Here is a 13,035-nt window from a genome sequence, read left to right as displayed (position 1 = left end):
GGAAAAAAACCTGTAGGTAAAGACGTTAGAGGTAACAAATACAGTGTGTGACTTTCTCTGGAGGTTCGTTTTAACAAACCAACTATGTATATTGTTTTCTAAATAGGGAAATTTGAACAGTGCCTGGATATCTGCTATTAAGAAATGAATGCTATTTTTAAGAAATGTAATATTTAAAAATTATTGTTGTTATTGACTTTTTTAGTACTTATCTTTTAGACACACATATAGGTATTTACAGATTAAATGACATGATGATCGGTTTTAAAACAGTCTAGAGTGAGGAGGAGAAGTAAGAAGGTTATAAATGAAATAGGATTGGCCATGTGTTGACAATTGTTGAAGTTAAGTGATGCACATATATAGGTTGATTATATTATTTTCTGTATTTTTATATTTGAAAATTTCCATAACAAAAAGTGTAAATATATAGATTTCCTGCACCTTTGAGGGGTGATAGTCCTACTAGAGTTTTCATTTGTCCTAGAGATGTATTTATATTAATAAATATTGGCAAAACATAAACTCCCTGATTGGAAAACGTCGTAACTCTTTCTGGTTCTCCAAGCTCACACTGCTATTACACATGTTTGTATTTTGACCATATAATTTATTCACTCTGAGTGATGCCCTTTCCCTCTCAAATACGTGATGAATTATTATTCATTTTTCAAAATCCAACTCAAATGCCATCCTTATGATGCCTTCCTTAAACATATCCTCTAAAAGAACAGTTTCATTTTTATATCCTACTCCTGTACCATATACAACTAATTCTTGCTAACTGTGGTACTTATGTTCTATAAAATTGCCATGAAAAATGCATTGCTAAATACTGACCAATTTCTCCTAGGGGAAATATGGTGTTAGGTTCCTCAACATCTGGTCACAACATTTTTGTTAACCTATCAACACATAAAACCTTGTTTTATGTGTGTTTCTGTTTAAAGACATTGTATTCTCTCTCCCTCTTCTCTCCCGCCCTCCCTCCAAGGACATTTGTTTAAAGAATGAAAGCTGAAACAAAAAGGCAGAGCTTTAGATTGCTTGACTTCAGCTGGCCAACCTACGTAAGGGGTGACTCAATTTTTTGCTGTTCAGCACATATCTGCAGATGACTGCAAAAGCAGGGCAAGTACTGACTATGGGGTCACGAGTTCAGGTTAGTGAGTATACCAACTTGCAAACACAAAATCTGCAAATGAGGACGGACTGCACATTCTCCTTTTTCCCCTTTTAAAAATTGAGGTGAAATTCAATTAAAATAAAATAACCATTTCAAAGTGTGTAGTTCAGTGGCATTTAGTACATCCATATGTTGTATAACTACCACCTCTATCTAGTTCCAAAACATTTTCACCACTCCAAAAAAGAAACCCTCACGGCAATTAAGCAATCATCAGTTCTCATCCCCCCAACCCAGCTGCTGGCAACTAACAACCCACTTTCTATCTCTATGGATTTACCTGCATTAGATATTTCACATAAATAAAATCATATGATATGTGGCATTTTGTGTTTAGCTTACTTCACTTAGCATAATGTTGTCAAGGGTCATCCATACCGGAAAAATACTCCATTGTATGTATATACTATAATCTGTTTATCCATTCAGCTCTTAAACAACATTTGGGGTGATGAGCACTGTGAATACTGTGTTTTTGAGTACTGTGAATAGAGTTTTTGGAGTACTCATTTGAGCACCTGTTTTCAATTCATTTGGGCTTATGCTAGTAGTGAAATTGCTGGGTCATATGGTTAATTCTGTTTAAGTTTCTGAGAAATGTCCAAATTGCTTTCCAGTGTTTATACCATTTTGCATTCTCACCAGCAACAAGTCAATTTCTACACATATTCACCAACATTTGTTTGTTTTTAAATTATAGCCAATCTGGTGGGTGTGAGGTGGTATATCATGGTTTTGATTTGTATTTCCCTCATGATTAATAAGTTAGGCATGTTCTCATGTGCTTATTGGTCATGTGTATATTTATCTGGAGAGATGTTTATTCAAGTCCTTTGCCCATTTGTTAATTGAGTTGTCCTTTTGTTGAACTGTAAGGGTTCTGGTAGTTTGCGGTGCCTGGTGGCTCAGTCGGTTAAGCATCTGCCTTTGGATCTGGTCATGATCACAGTTTCCTGGGATTGAGTCTTGCATTAGGCTTCTTGCTCAGCGGGGAGTCTGCTTCTCTCCCTCCCTGTGAGCGCACATGTGTGCGTGCTCTCTCTCTCTCTCCTCTCAAATAAATAAAATCTTTTGGAAAAAAAAAAAAGAGTTCTGGTAGTTTGTATGTTTCTAGGACTCTGTCCATATTTATCTAGGTATAATCCAATTTGTTGGTATACAATTTTTCATAGTATTCTTTTATAATCCTTTTTATTTCTATTTGTAGGTAGTAATGTTCCCCACTTGCATTTCTGATTTTAGTTATTTTGCTTCTTTCTTCTTCTCCTGGTCTAGCTAAAGGTTTCTCATTTTTGTTGATCTTTTCGAAGAACCAACTTTTTGTTTTATTGATTCTCTCTCATTTTCCTATTCTCCATTTCATTTATTACACATTAACTTTTATTATTTCCTTATTTTACTATTTTTGGGTTTTGTTTGCTTTTCTTTTTAGTTCCAACACCGGTTTTTAGGAAACTCGTTTGAGGTCTTTCTTCTGTTTAAATAGCTATAAGTTTCCCTCTCAGCACTGCTTTTGCAGCACTGCATATGTTTTGGTAAATTGTTTTCTCTTTTGTTTATCTCAAAGTATTTACTAACTTCTCTTGTGATTTCTTCTCTGATCCATTGGTTGTTAAAGAGCATGCTATTTACTTTCCAGATATTTATGAATTTTCTAGTTTTCCTTCTGTTATTGATGGATAATTTCATTCTATGGTAATCAGAAAAGATAGTTGGTATGATTTTAATCTTTTAAAATTTATTAAGATTCATTTTATTACCTAACATATGGTCTATCTGGTCTGTTCTGGAGAATATTTGATTTTTACTTGAGAAGACTATGTATTCTGCTGCTCTTGAGTGGAATGTTTTATAAATATCTTTGGTCTAATTGGTTTATACCATTAAGTCCTCTTTCTTCACTAACCTTCTATCCATTATTGAAATGGCAGTACTGATGTCTCCCAACTATTATAATTTTTTCAATTTAACCATTTTTAGCATTTTAAAAAATGATGTATTTATTTCAGAGAGATAGCAGGGGGAAAGGCAAAGGAAGAGGAGAGAATCTCAAGCAGACTCCCTGCTGAGCACAGAGCCCGACGCAGGGTTTGATCTCACCACCCATGAGATCATGACCTAAGCCAAAAGCAAGAGTTGGACACTTAACCGACTGGGCCACCCAGGCACCCTGTCTCCCAACTATTACTGAAGAACTATTTCTCATTTCAATTCTGTCAATGTTTCCTTCATATATTTTGGGGCCTGTCATTTGGTATGTATGTATTTGTCATGGTTACATCTCCTTGATGAACTGACCCTTTTATCATTACATAATGTCTTTGTCTTGTGTAGCAATTTCTCACAAAAATCTATTTTTTCCTGATATTAGTAAAATCACCTCAGCTCTCTTTTGGTTACTATTTGTACACTTTCATTTTCAACCTACTTGTGTCTTTGGATCTAAAGCAAGTCTCTTGTAGACAATATAAAGTTAGATCATATTTTTTCTCTTACTCTCTTTTAACTGGTGAGTTTAATTCAGTTACATTGGAAGTGACTGCTGATAAGAAAGGTTCTGCTTTTGCCATCTTGTAGATTGTTGTCTATATGTCTTACATATTTTTTGTCTCTTGAATCCTCCAATCTTGCCCTCTTGTGTTTAATTTTTTCTAGTGTACCATTTCTATTTTCTCCTCATTTCCTTTTCTGTGTATTTTAAAGTTATTTTCTTAGTGGTTAACCTGGGGATTATAATTAACATCTTAAATTGAAAATAATGTAGCTTGATTCAACATTAACATATTTATTATTATTGTTTTATGATTTATGTTTTAAATCATAAAGGAAGCAAAAAGGAGTTACAAACAAAAAATAAAGCAATACTAGCTTTTATATTTCCCTGTGTAGTTACCTTTACTGGTCTTTATTATTTTTTAATTTCTTTGTATGGCATCAATTTACTGTCTGGCATCCTTTTATTTCAGCCTAAAGAACTCCATTTAACATTTCTTGTAGGGAAGAACCACAAGCAACAAACTTCCTCAGCATTTGATAATCTGGAAATGTCTTAATTTCACTTTCTTAGATTCCCATTATACATATGTTGGTATCTTGATGGTGTCTCTTATGTATCTTAGGCTATGTTCATTTTTATTCATTCTTTTTGCATTCTGCTCCTCTGACTAGACAGTAACAATTAATCTAAGTTCTGTGATTCTTTTTTTTTTTTTTAAAGATTTTATTTTTTTATTCGACAGAGATAGAGACAGCCAGCGAGAGAGGGAACACAAGCAGGGGAGTGGGAGAGGAAGAAGCAGGCTCCCAGCAGAAGAGCCTGATGTGGGGCTCGATCCCAGAACGCCGGGATCACACCCTGAGCCGAAGGCAGACACTTAACCGCTGTGCCACCCAGGCGCCCCAAAGTTCTGTGATTCTTCTATTTCCCTGCTCAAAATCTACTGTTGAATGATTCTAGTGCATTTTTTTATTTCAGCTACTGCAATTTTCAAGCTCAAGAATTATTATTTGGTTCCTTTTTTATGATTTCTATTCCTTTATTAACACATCGTTCACCTTGTTTCCTACACTTCTTTGTCAATGGTTTCATCTAGCTCTTTGAGCAAATTTAAGAGAGTTGATTTTAAGTCTTTGCCTAGTAAGTGCAAGCTTGGGCTTCCTCAGGGATGGTTTCTGCCAATTTCTTTTTTTTTCTGTTGATGAGTCATTTATTTCTGATTATTGGTATGCCATACAATTTATTAAAATTGGACATTTTGAATATTATAATGTAGTAATTAAAACAGATTCTCCCTATTTCCCAGTGTTTCATGTTATATACCTTGTTGAGGACTACAGCCATCAATGTTTAGTAACTTTTTTCCAAAATATTTTTGCAAAGATTGTGTTCTCTGTCATGTGTCACTACTGACTTTTTTTTTTTAAGATTATTTATTTATTTATTTGACAGAGACAGCCAGCAAGAGAGGGAACACAAGCAGGGGGAGTGGGATAGGAAGAAGCAGGCTCTTAGCAGAGGAGCCTGATGTGGGGCTCGATCCCAGAACGCTGGGATCACGCCCTGAGCTGAAGGCAGACGCTTAATGACTGCGCCACCCAGGTGCCCCACTATTGACATTTCTGTTCTATTACCTAAACAGTCAGCAAGTGACATGACATAGACTTCTTTAAATGCTGGAGGCAAAAAGAATAAAAAACAAAAAACACCCTAACTCTCCTAACATTTGCAGATTGGCTCTGAGCTGGAGACCTCCCCTGATTTTTGGCTAGACCTCTGACAACTCTGCTTTAACTTTCACTACCTCCTCACATGGGGCATAAAGATCAGAAAGGGGTCCAAGCCCACTCAAGTATTTTCCAAACATGGCTGGCCCTGGGCATACACGTTGCACTCTGGATTTCCAGGTGTAGGTGGTCCTTCAAAGCTCCTATTCCCTGAAATGCCTTCCTTCTCAGTCTCCTCCTTTCCAGGTTTTTTGGTCTGTCTGATGCTTGTTCCATCTGAGCTCCCTTGGCCCAGTGGCAACAAGTATATGTCTTTAAATTTTCCTGGTAGGTAACACCTGGGTACAACCTCCTAAACCCAATATCCTGGTTGATGATAGACTCATTAGACTGTTGGATCCTCTTTTGTACTCCTAAAGACTGGAATAATGCCTAACATTCAGTCACTACACAATAAATACAATTATGGCATATAATTATAATGGTTAGGTAATACAAAGAAAGAAACAAGGAAGCATATAACAAAATTAATATCAATCTCATTTTTCACTTTAGCACTTACGTTCTGGTTGTTTTTCATTGGGTGTTATGGATCGCACAAAATCTTGTGGAGTCATAAACACTTCAGATTCACCAGGTTCATTGATTACTTTCAAGGTGGCAAAATATCGGAAGATTTTGTCTGGTGTAGAATATGCTCGAATCCTATTCTCATACTCCATCACCTAAAATTAGAAATTCAGAGTGTTACTATATTAAGCAAGTCTCATTTTCATTTATTTTCTATCTTGTTTTTGAAGATATTTTATTATATTTTTTCTATAACTGAATTTTTTAATATTAGACATAAACTTGAATTTCAAAAACTTATGAACCTTTCCCCTCCAAAATACTATTCATACTCCAGTTGAGGCAATGCTTGTGTAACTTTTGTTTAGAATTTTTTGCAAATAATTTCCTAATTTCTTAAATCATTGAAAACTACAAAACTGAAAACTGTCATACAAGAATTCAAAAGGTTTCAGTAACAGGGTATAATGACACATATGTGGTAGCCTATAGAATTTTAAATACCAAATTTTTAAAAAGGGATTGATTTTTACCTTTTTTACTTTGATGCAATTTCTTGAATCCCAAAACAAACAGAATTGGGAATTCATAGGTTTAAATAGCTAATAGTCTTTCAAACACGAAGTACATTAAATAATAGCATTAAAAATACAATTACATATCATGGAATCTATTAACAAGCCTAAGACTTTTACTTTTCACTATTAGATTAAGGAAACTACTGGAAATATTTTACAAACACCATATTTAGGAAAAAAACAGAACTGAAAGAACACAATATTTGAACAGTAACAAAATCAAATATGGCATACATTTTATTAAAAGAGTATAATATTAAGATGCCCATTTTTAAATCTGGTATCCAAGCTGTGATTCTGTGTATGGAACATACAAAACACTGTACATTCTACATAACATTCTTTTATAAATGTAGGAATGAGAGAAATCTTTTTTACCAGAATACTGACTAGACAGTTATTTTACTGACTAGACCTGAATTTTAGATGTTGAGGCAGCCAAAAATAAATAGTATCTTATACGTAAGTAAACTGGTAGGAAATGTGTCAAGGCAATACAATTGAAAATTCTAATAGTTCAATGTCTAAAAGTCATTTGCAAATATTAAGAAAAACTTTATTATTGTTTTTAATTTGCCATATTAACACAGAGCTAACACTGTAACTGCCAGTCCTTGCTAAATGGTCACTTTGAGGTCACTGACAACAGCCATTGTGGTGGTCTTAATTCCACTACCAGTTGTACATTCAGTAACTATGAAAGGACTGCTAATTTGTAACTATACATGACAGGAATCTTCCAATGCTAATTTGCATTAAAATCTGAGTCCTGACTTCAGAGATTTTATCAAAATATTTGGCACATGGCAAACACACTAAGGAGTTTTCACACCCTTAGTGGCCTTAAAACTTCTCTACAAGTCTTAACTCAAAGGCGTTTTATATTATATTACAACTACCTGCTGGATAATACTGACTACAGAAGAAATAGCTTTCTTTAGGACATCTGTATTCTTGTTCTCCTCAACAACAATAAAAAAATTCAGTTTGCAACGTTTAGGATATAAGCTTTAGCTACCGCAAAAGATGTTTTTGTGAACTAAAAAGTTAAGTCAATCCTATACAGGATAAATATAGAAAGACAATACCTTAAAAGTCAATAATTTTCAGACTCACCAGATTCCTGGGTTGTTACAAGTCCCTAAATTATGTTGCTGAATATTACTTTAGTTTAAAACAATAGGCCAAGGAAGGTAATAGACTTCTTGCATTCCCAGTATTGATAAAGTTTAATATAGACATACTGAGCAGTACATATTTCATTTTTTTTCATTTAGCAATGTATATTGGGGATCACACCATATTAAATGATATAAAGCTGCCTCCTTTTAAGTGGTTATATCAAAGAAATGCTAACAAACTATTTTATAGAGGGTTTGGAATACAGCATCTGAGATAACAAACACTTAGAAGCTAAGATATATAGAAAACTGTAGGATTTTGAAATGGTTAGCCTGGCTGGGGAAAAGATTTACTAAGAGAATTATAATAAACATTCAATCATTTACTTAAAACATTCTTGAACTTCATGATGTTAAGACAGTTCTCTTCAATAAAACTGCTGGTCCTGAAACTAGTTCTAGGGTTTAATTTTTGTAGAGTGCCTAAGGAAAATCAAGGCTATAATATCTTGAGGCCAAGTGAATGCAAGTGACAGTGAATCCGTTTGGGCCCTGATGTTAGAAATCATACATAGGCTTTGAATGCAGACTGTAGCCAGAACCTGAAAAAGGTAGCAGGCAGAAAGATCTTGTAAATAAATTAGTATCTGGCATACTTTCTCTCAAGAGGTGATTTATGATACCCAATCTGTACCCCAACAGCTGTCCTCTATGTTAGGGACACCCTCTCTTTTCAATCTAGTGAATTACAGGCCATCCATAATAACAATCATCATCTTAAAATTCTATGCAATTCCAAGCTCAATGACACCAGTCTCATTGAATAAAAAGCCAATTATTTTTTGGCAGCAAAATTAAGGAAACTGCCTAATTAAAGGAACAAAAAGAGAATGAAAAAGAATGAAGGGACTTATAAAGTACATCATCAAATGGACCAAAATGGGCACCACTGGGGTCCCAGAAGGAGAAAGAATGAGAGAGAAGAGGCAGAAAATTTATTCAAGGAAAAGATGACTGAAAACATTCCCAACCTGGGGAAAGAAACAGACATGCAGATCCAGGAAGCCCGAAGAGTTCTAAACAAGATGAATCCAAAGCAGCACACACTGAGAGACAATGCAGAGTTCTCCAGGAAAACAAAAGCTGAAGGAGTTCATTAACACTAGATCAATCTTACAAGAAATAGTAAAGGTAATTCCTGAACCTGAAGTGCCTGGCTGGCTCAGTCAGTAGAGCATGTGGCTCTTGATTTTGGTGTCATGAGTTTGAGCCCCATTGTGGTATAGAGATTACTTAAATAAACTTATTAAAAAAAAAAAAAAAGGTAATTCCTGAACCTAAAACCAAAAGACACCAGTATCAGAAAAACAAATAAAAATATAAAACTGACTGGTGAAGGTAAATGTGTAATTTCAGAATCTCTAATTTTGTGGGACACCTGGGTGGCTCAGTCAGTTAAGCGTCTGCCTTTGGCTCAGGTCATGATCCCAGGGTCCTGGGATCAAGTCCCACGTGTGGCTCCTTGCTCAGCGGGGAGCCTGCTTCTCCCTCTGCCTACTGTTCCACCTGTTTGTGCACACTCTCTCGGTCTTGCTTGCTCTCTCTGGCAAATAAATAAATAAATCTTAAAAAAAAAAAAAGAATGCTCTAATTTTGTAATGGTGGTGGGTAAATCACTTCTAACTCTCACATGAAGATTTTTAAAAAGTATTAAAAGAACTACAATAATCTGGAAATGGATAAACAATGTAAAAAGATATAAATTGTGATATTAAAAACAAAATATTGGGGGCAAATAAATGTAGAGCTTTTATATATATTAGAAGTTAAACTGTTAGCAGCTTAAAATACACTGTTATGTTTTAAGTAAGCCCCACTGCAATTACAAAGCAAAAATCTATACCAGATACACAAAAGGTAAAAAGAAAAAAATCTAAGCACACCGCTATAGAAAATGATCAAATAACAAAGGAAGAGTACGAGAGAGAGAAAAGGATAAAGGAGTTACAAAACACACAGAAAACAATTAAAATGGCAACAGTAAAGCCCTATCTGTCAATAATTACTTTAAATGTAATGGATTAAATCCTGCAATCAAGGAAACAGAAGCTCACCTCAGGTTTTGGGACACACACAGGCTGAAGCAAAGTTGATGGGAAAAGATATCCCATGAAAGTGGAAGCCTAAGAAAGCAGGAATAACTAGGCTACCAAACAAAATACACTTTAAGCCAAAAACTGTAACGAGACAAAGAAGAGAATAATATAATGATACAAGGTCAATTCATAAGGAGAATATAACACTTCTGACTAGTTATGCGCCTAACATGGAGAACCTAAATATACAAAGCAAATGTGAACATAACTGAAGGGAAAAATACACAGCAATACAGTAACAGTAGGGGATTTGAATACCCCACTTCGAACAATAGACAGACCATCCAGACAGAAAATAAATGAGGAAACACTGGACTTAAACAAAATGAATTTTGGACTTAGACAAAATGAATTTTAAAAGACATTTACAGAATATTGCAGCAGAATACATATTATTCTCAAGCACACACAGAACATTCTCCAGGAGAGAGTGCATTAGGCCACAAGTCAAAATAAATTTAAGGAGACTTCATAACGAGCCTATTTTCTGACCATAATGCTATGCAACTAACAAATCAATTACAAGAAGAACACTAGAAAATTCAAAAATGCATGGAGATTAAACAACATGTTCCTGAAAACCAATTGTTCAACAAAGAAATGAGAAGAAAAATTTAAAAATATCTTGAAACAAAAAAAAATGGAAACACAACATATCAAACCTTACAGAATGTAGCAAAAAACATTTCTGAGAGAAATTCACAGCAGTAAACACCTATATTTAAAAAAAAAAGATCTCAAATAAACAACTTACCTAACACTCCAAGGAAGTAGAAAAAGAACAAACTAAGCCCACAGTAAAAGGCAGGTTAACAAAGATGAGAGTGTTAGAAAATGAAATAGGGAATAAAAAGACAATAGAAAAGATCAGTAATAATAAGAGCTAGTTTTTTAAGAGATAAAATAGATGTTTAGCTAGACTCATCAAGAAAGAAAAGGGATATTAACCCCTTATTGAATATATGGTTTTCAAATACTTTTTCATAGGTTGTCTTTTCATTTTGTTGATGGGCTCCTTTGTTGTGCAGAAGCTTTTTAATTTGATATAGTCCCATTTGTTGATTTTTCCTAGTTGCTTGTATTTTTGGTGTCATAACCAAAAAAAATCATTACAAGACGAAAGATAAGGAGCTCTTCCTCTTAAGTTCCCTTCTATGAGTTTCCTTCTAAGGAAACTTCTACAAGTTTTATTGTTTTCCTTCTACAAGTTTCATTGTTTTAGGTCTTATGTTAAAGTATTTAATATCGTTGAGTTAATTCTGGTGAACGCTTTAAATAAGGGTTCGATTTCATTTTCTGGTTGTGGTTATAAAGTTTTCCAGCATCATTTATTGAAGAGACTATCATTTGCCCATAGAGTATTTCTGGCTCCTTTGTCAAATATTAATCGACCGTACAGGTGGAGGTTTATTTCTGGGATCTCCATTCTGTGCCATTGACCTATATGTTCTATTTTTATGACAGAATACACTGTTTTAATATAACTATGTAGTTCGATATCAGGAAGAGGGATACTTCAGCTTACTTTTAGCTTAGCTCTTTTTTCTCAGATACTTTTGTAGTTCCATACAAATTTAGGATTTCTTTTTCTGTGCAAAATGTGAATGGAATTTTTATAGGTAGTGCATCAAACGTACAGACAGCTTTGGGTAGTATAAACATTTAAATGATGTTTATTGTTCTGATCCATGAACACAGGATATCTTTTCATTTGTGTGTGTCTTCTTATATTTCTTTCATCAAAGATTTGTAGTTTTCACTGTACAGATCTTTCATTACCTTGGTTAAATTTATTCCTATGTATTTTATTGTTTTTGATGCTATTGTGAATGGGATAATTATCTTTATTTCCTTTTCAGATAATTCACTGTTAGTGTATGGAAACAATCAATTCTGCATGTTGATTTTATATCCTGCAACTTTGCTGAATTTGTTCATCAGTTCCAATAGCTTTTTGATTGAGTCTTTAGAATTATCATATAAGATCATATGATCTCCAGATAATAACACTTTTCCTTTTTTCTTTCCTATTTGGATGCCTTACATTTCATTGTCTTTCCTAATTGCTCTAGGTGGAACTCCCAGTACTATGTAGCAAAAGCCTGTTTAGAGTGGGCACCTCTGTGGGCCCTCTTCCTCATTACAAAGGAAAAGATTTCAACCTTTCAGTGTTCAGTATGATGTTAGCTGTGGGTTTGTCATATACTGTCTTTCTTAAGTTAAAGTATGTTCCTTCTCTACCCAATTTGTTGAGGTCTTTTATCACAAAAAGATGTTGTATTTTGTCAAATTCAAAGAATTCATACAATAAAAAAAAATCTGATTTAAAAATGGGCAGAAGATCTGAATAGATATTTTTCCCAAGAAGACACAGAGATGACCAACAGGTACAAGAAAAGGTGCTCAACATCACTAACAGGAAAATGCAAATCAAAACCAGAATGAGGTATCACCTCACTCCTGTCAGAATAGCTAAAATCTACAACAGAAGAAACAAGTGTTGGTGAGGATGTGGAGAAAAAGGAACCTTCATGCACTGTTGGTGGGAATGCAAACTGGTGCAGCCACTATGGAACACGATATGGAGGTTCCACAAAATATTAATAACAGAATTACCATATGATCCAGTCACATCACTACTGGGTATTTACCCAAAGAATATAAAAACACTAATTTGAGGAGATATACACCCCCGTTTAACATTGCAACATTATTTGCAAAAGCCAAAATATGGAAGCAACCCAGGTGTCCATCAATAGATGAATGGATGAAGAAGAGGTAGTATGTGTGTACACACACACACACACACACACACACACACGATGGAATACCACTCAGCCATAAAAAAGAATGACTTTTTGTCATTTGCATTAATATCGATGGATATAGAGGGTAAAATGCTAAATGAAAATAAGTCAGTTAGAGAAAGACAAACACCATATAATTTCACTCATATGTGGAATTTATGAAATTTAACAAATGAGCAAAGGAAAAAAAAGACAAAAAACCAGACTCTGAGGGCACCTGGGTGGCTCAGTTGGGTAAATGTCTGACTCTTGATCTCAACTCAAACTCAGGTTCGTGAGTTTAAGCCCGACATTGGGCTCCACATTGGGTGAGGAGTCTACTTAAAAAGAACTAATCAAACAAAAAAACCCAGACTCTTAAATATAGAGAACTGATCATTAGCAGAGAGGAGT

At 34.5% G+C, this 13,035-nt stretch overlaps 1 protein-coding gene across 3 annotated transcripts in view; it reads right to left on the bottom strand.

The window, feature by feature from the left end:
* The window catches only part of MICU1 (mitochondrial calcium uptake 1), a 234,519-nt gene that overhangs the window by 149,990 nt on the left and 71,494 nt on the right, over positions 1-13,035 (bottom strand). For all 3 annotated transcript variants that reach the window (XM_008696021.2, XM_008696022.2, XM_040624205.1), the window contains exon 4: positions 5,973-6,135. In XM_008696021.2, the coding sequence (XP_008694243.1) occupies positions 5,973-6,135 (163 nt within the window). The remainder of the gene's footprint in view (positions 1-5,972; positions 6,136-13,035) is intronic.

Source organism: Ursus maritimus, unplaced genomic scaffold, assembly GCF_017311325.1.
Source record: "Ursus maritimus isolate PB19 unplaced genomic scaffold, ASM1731132v1 scaffold_7, whole genome shotgun sequence".
In the NCBI taxonomy this organism is placed as follows: domain Eukaryota; kingdom Metazoa; phylum Chordata; class Mammalia; order Carnivora; family Ursidae; genus Ursus; species Ursus maritimus.
Note: the sequence above shows the minus strand (reverse complement) of the source record. Positions and strands in the feature narration are given on the sequence as shown.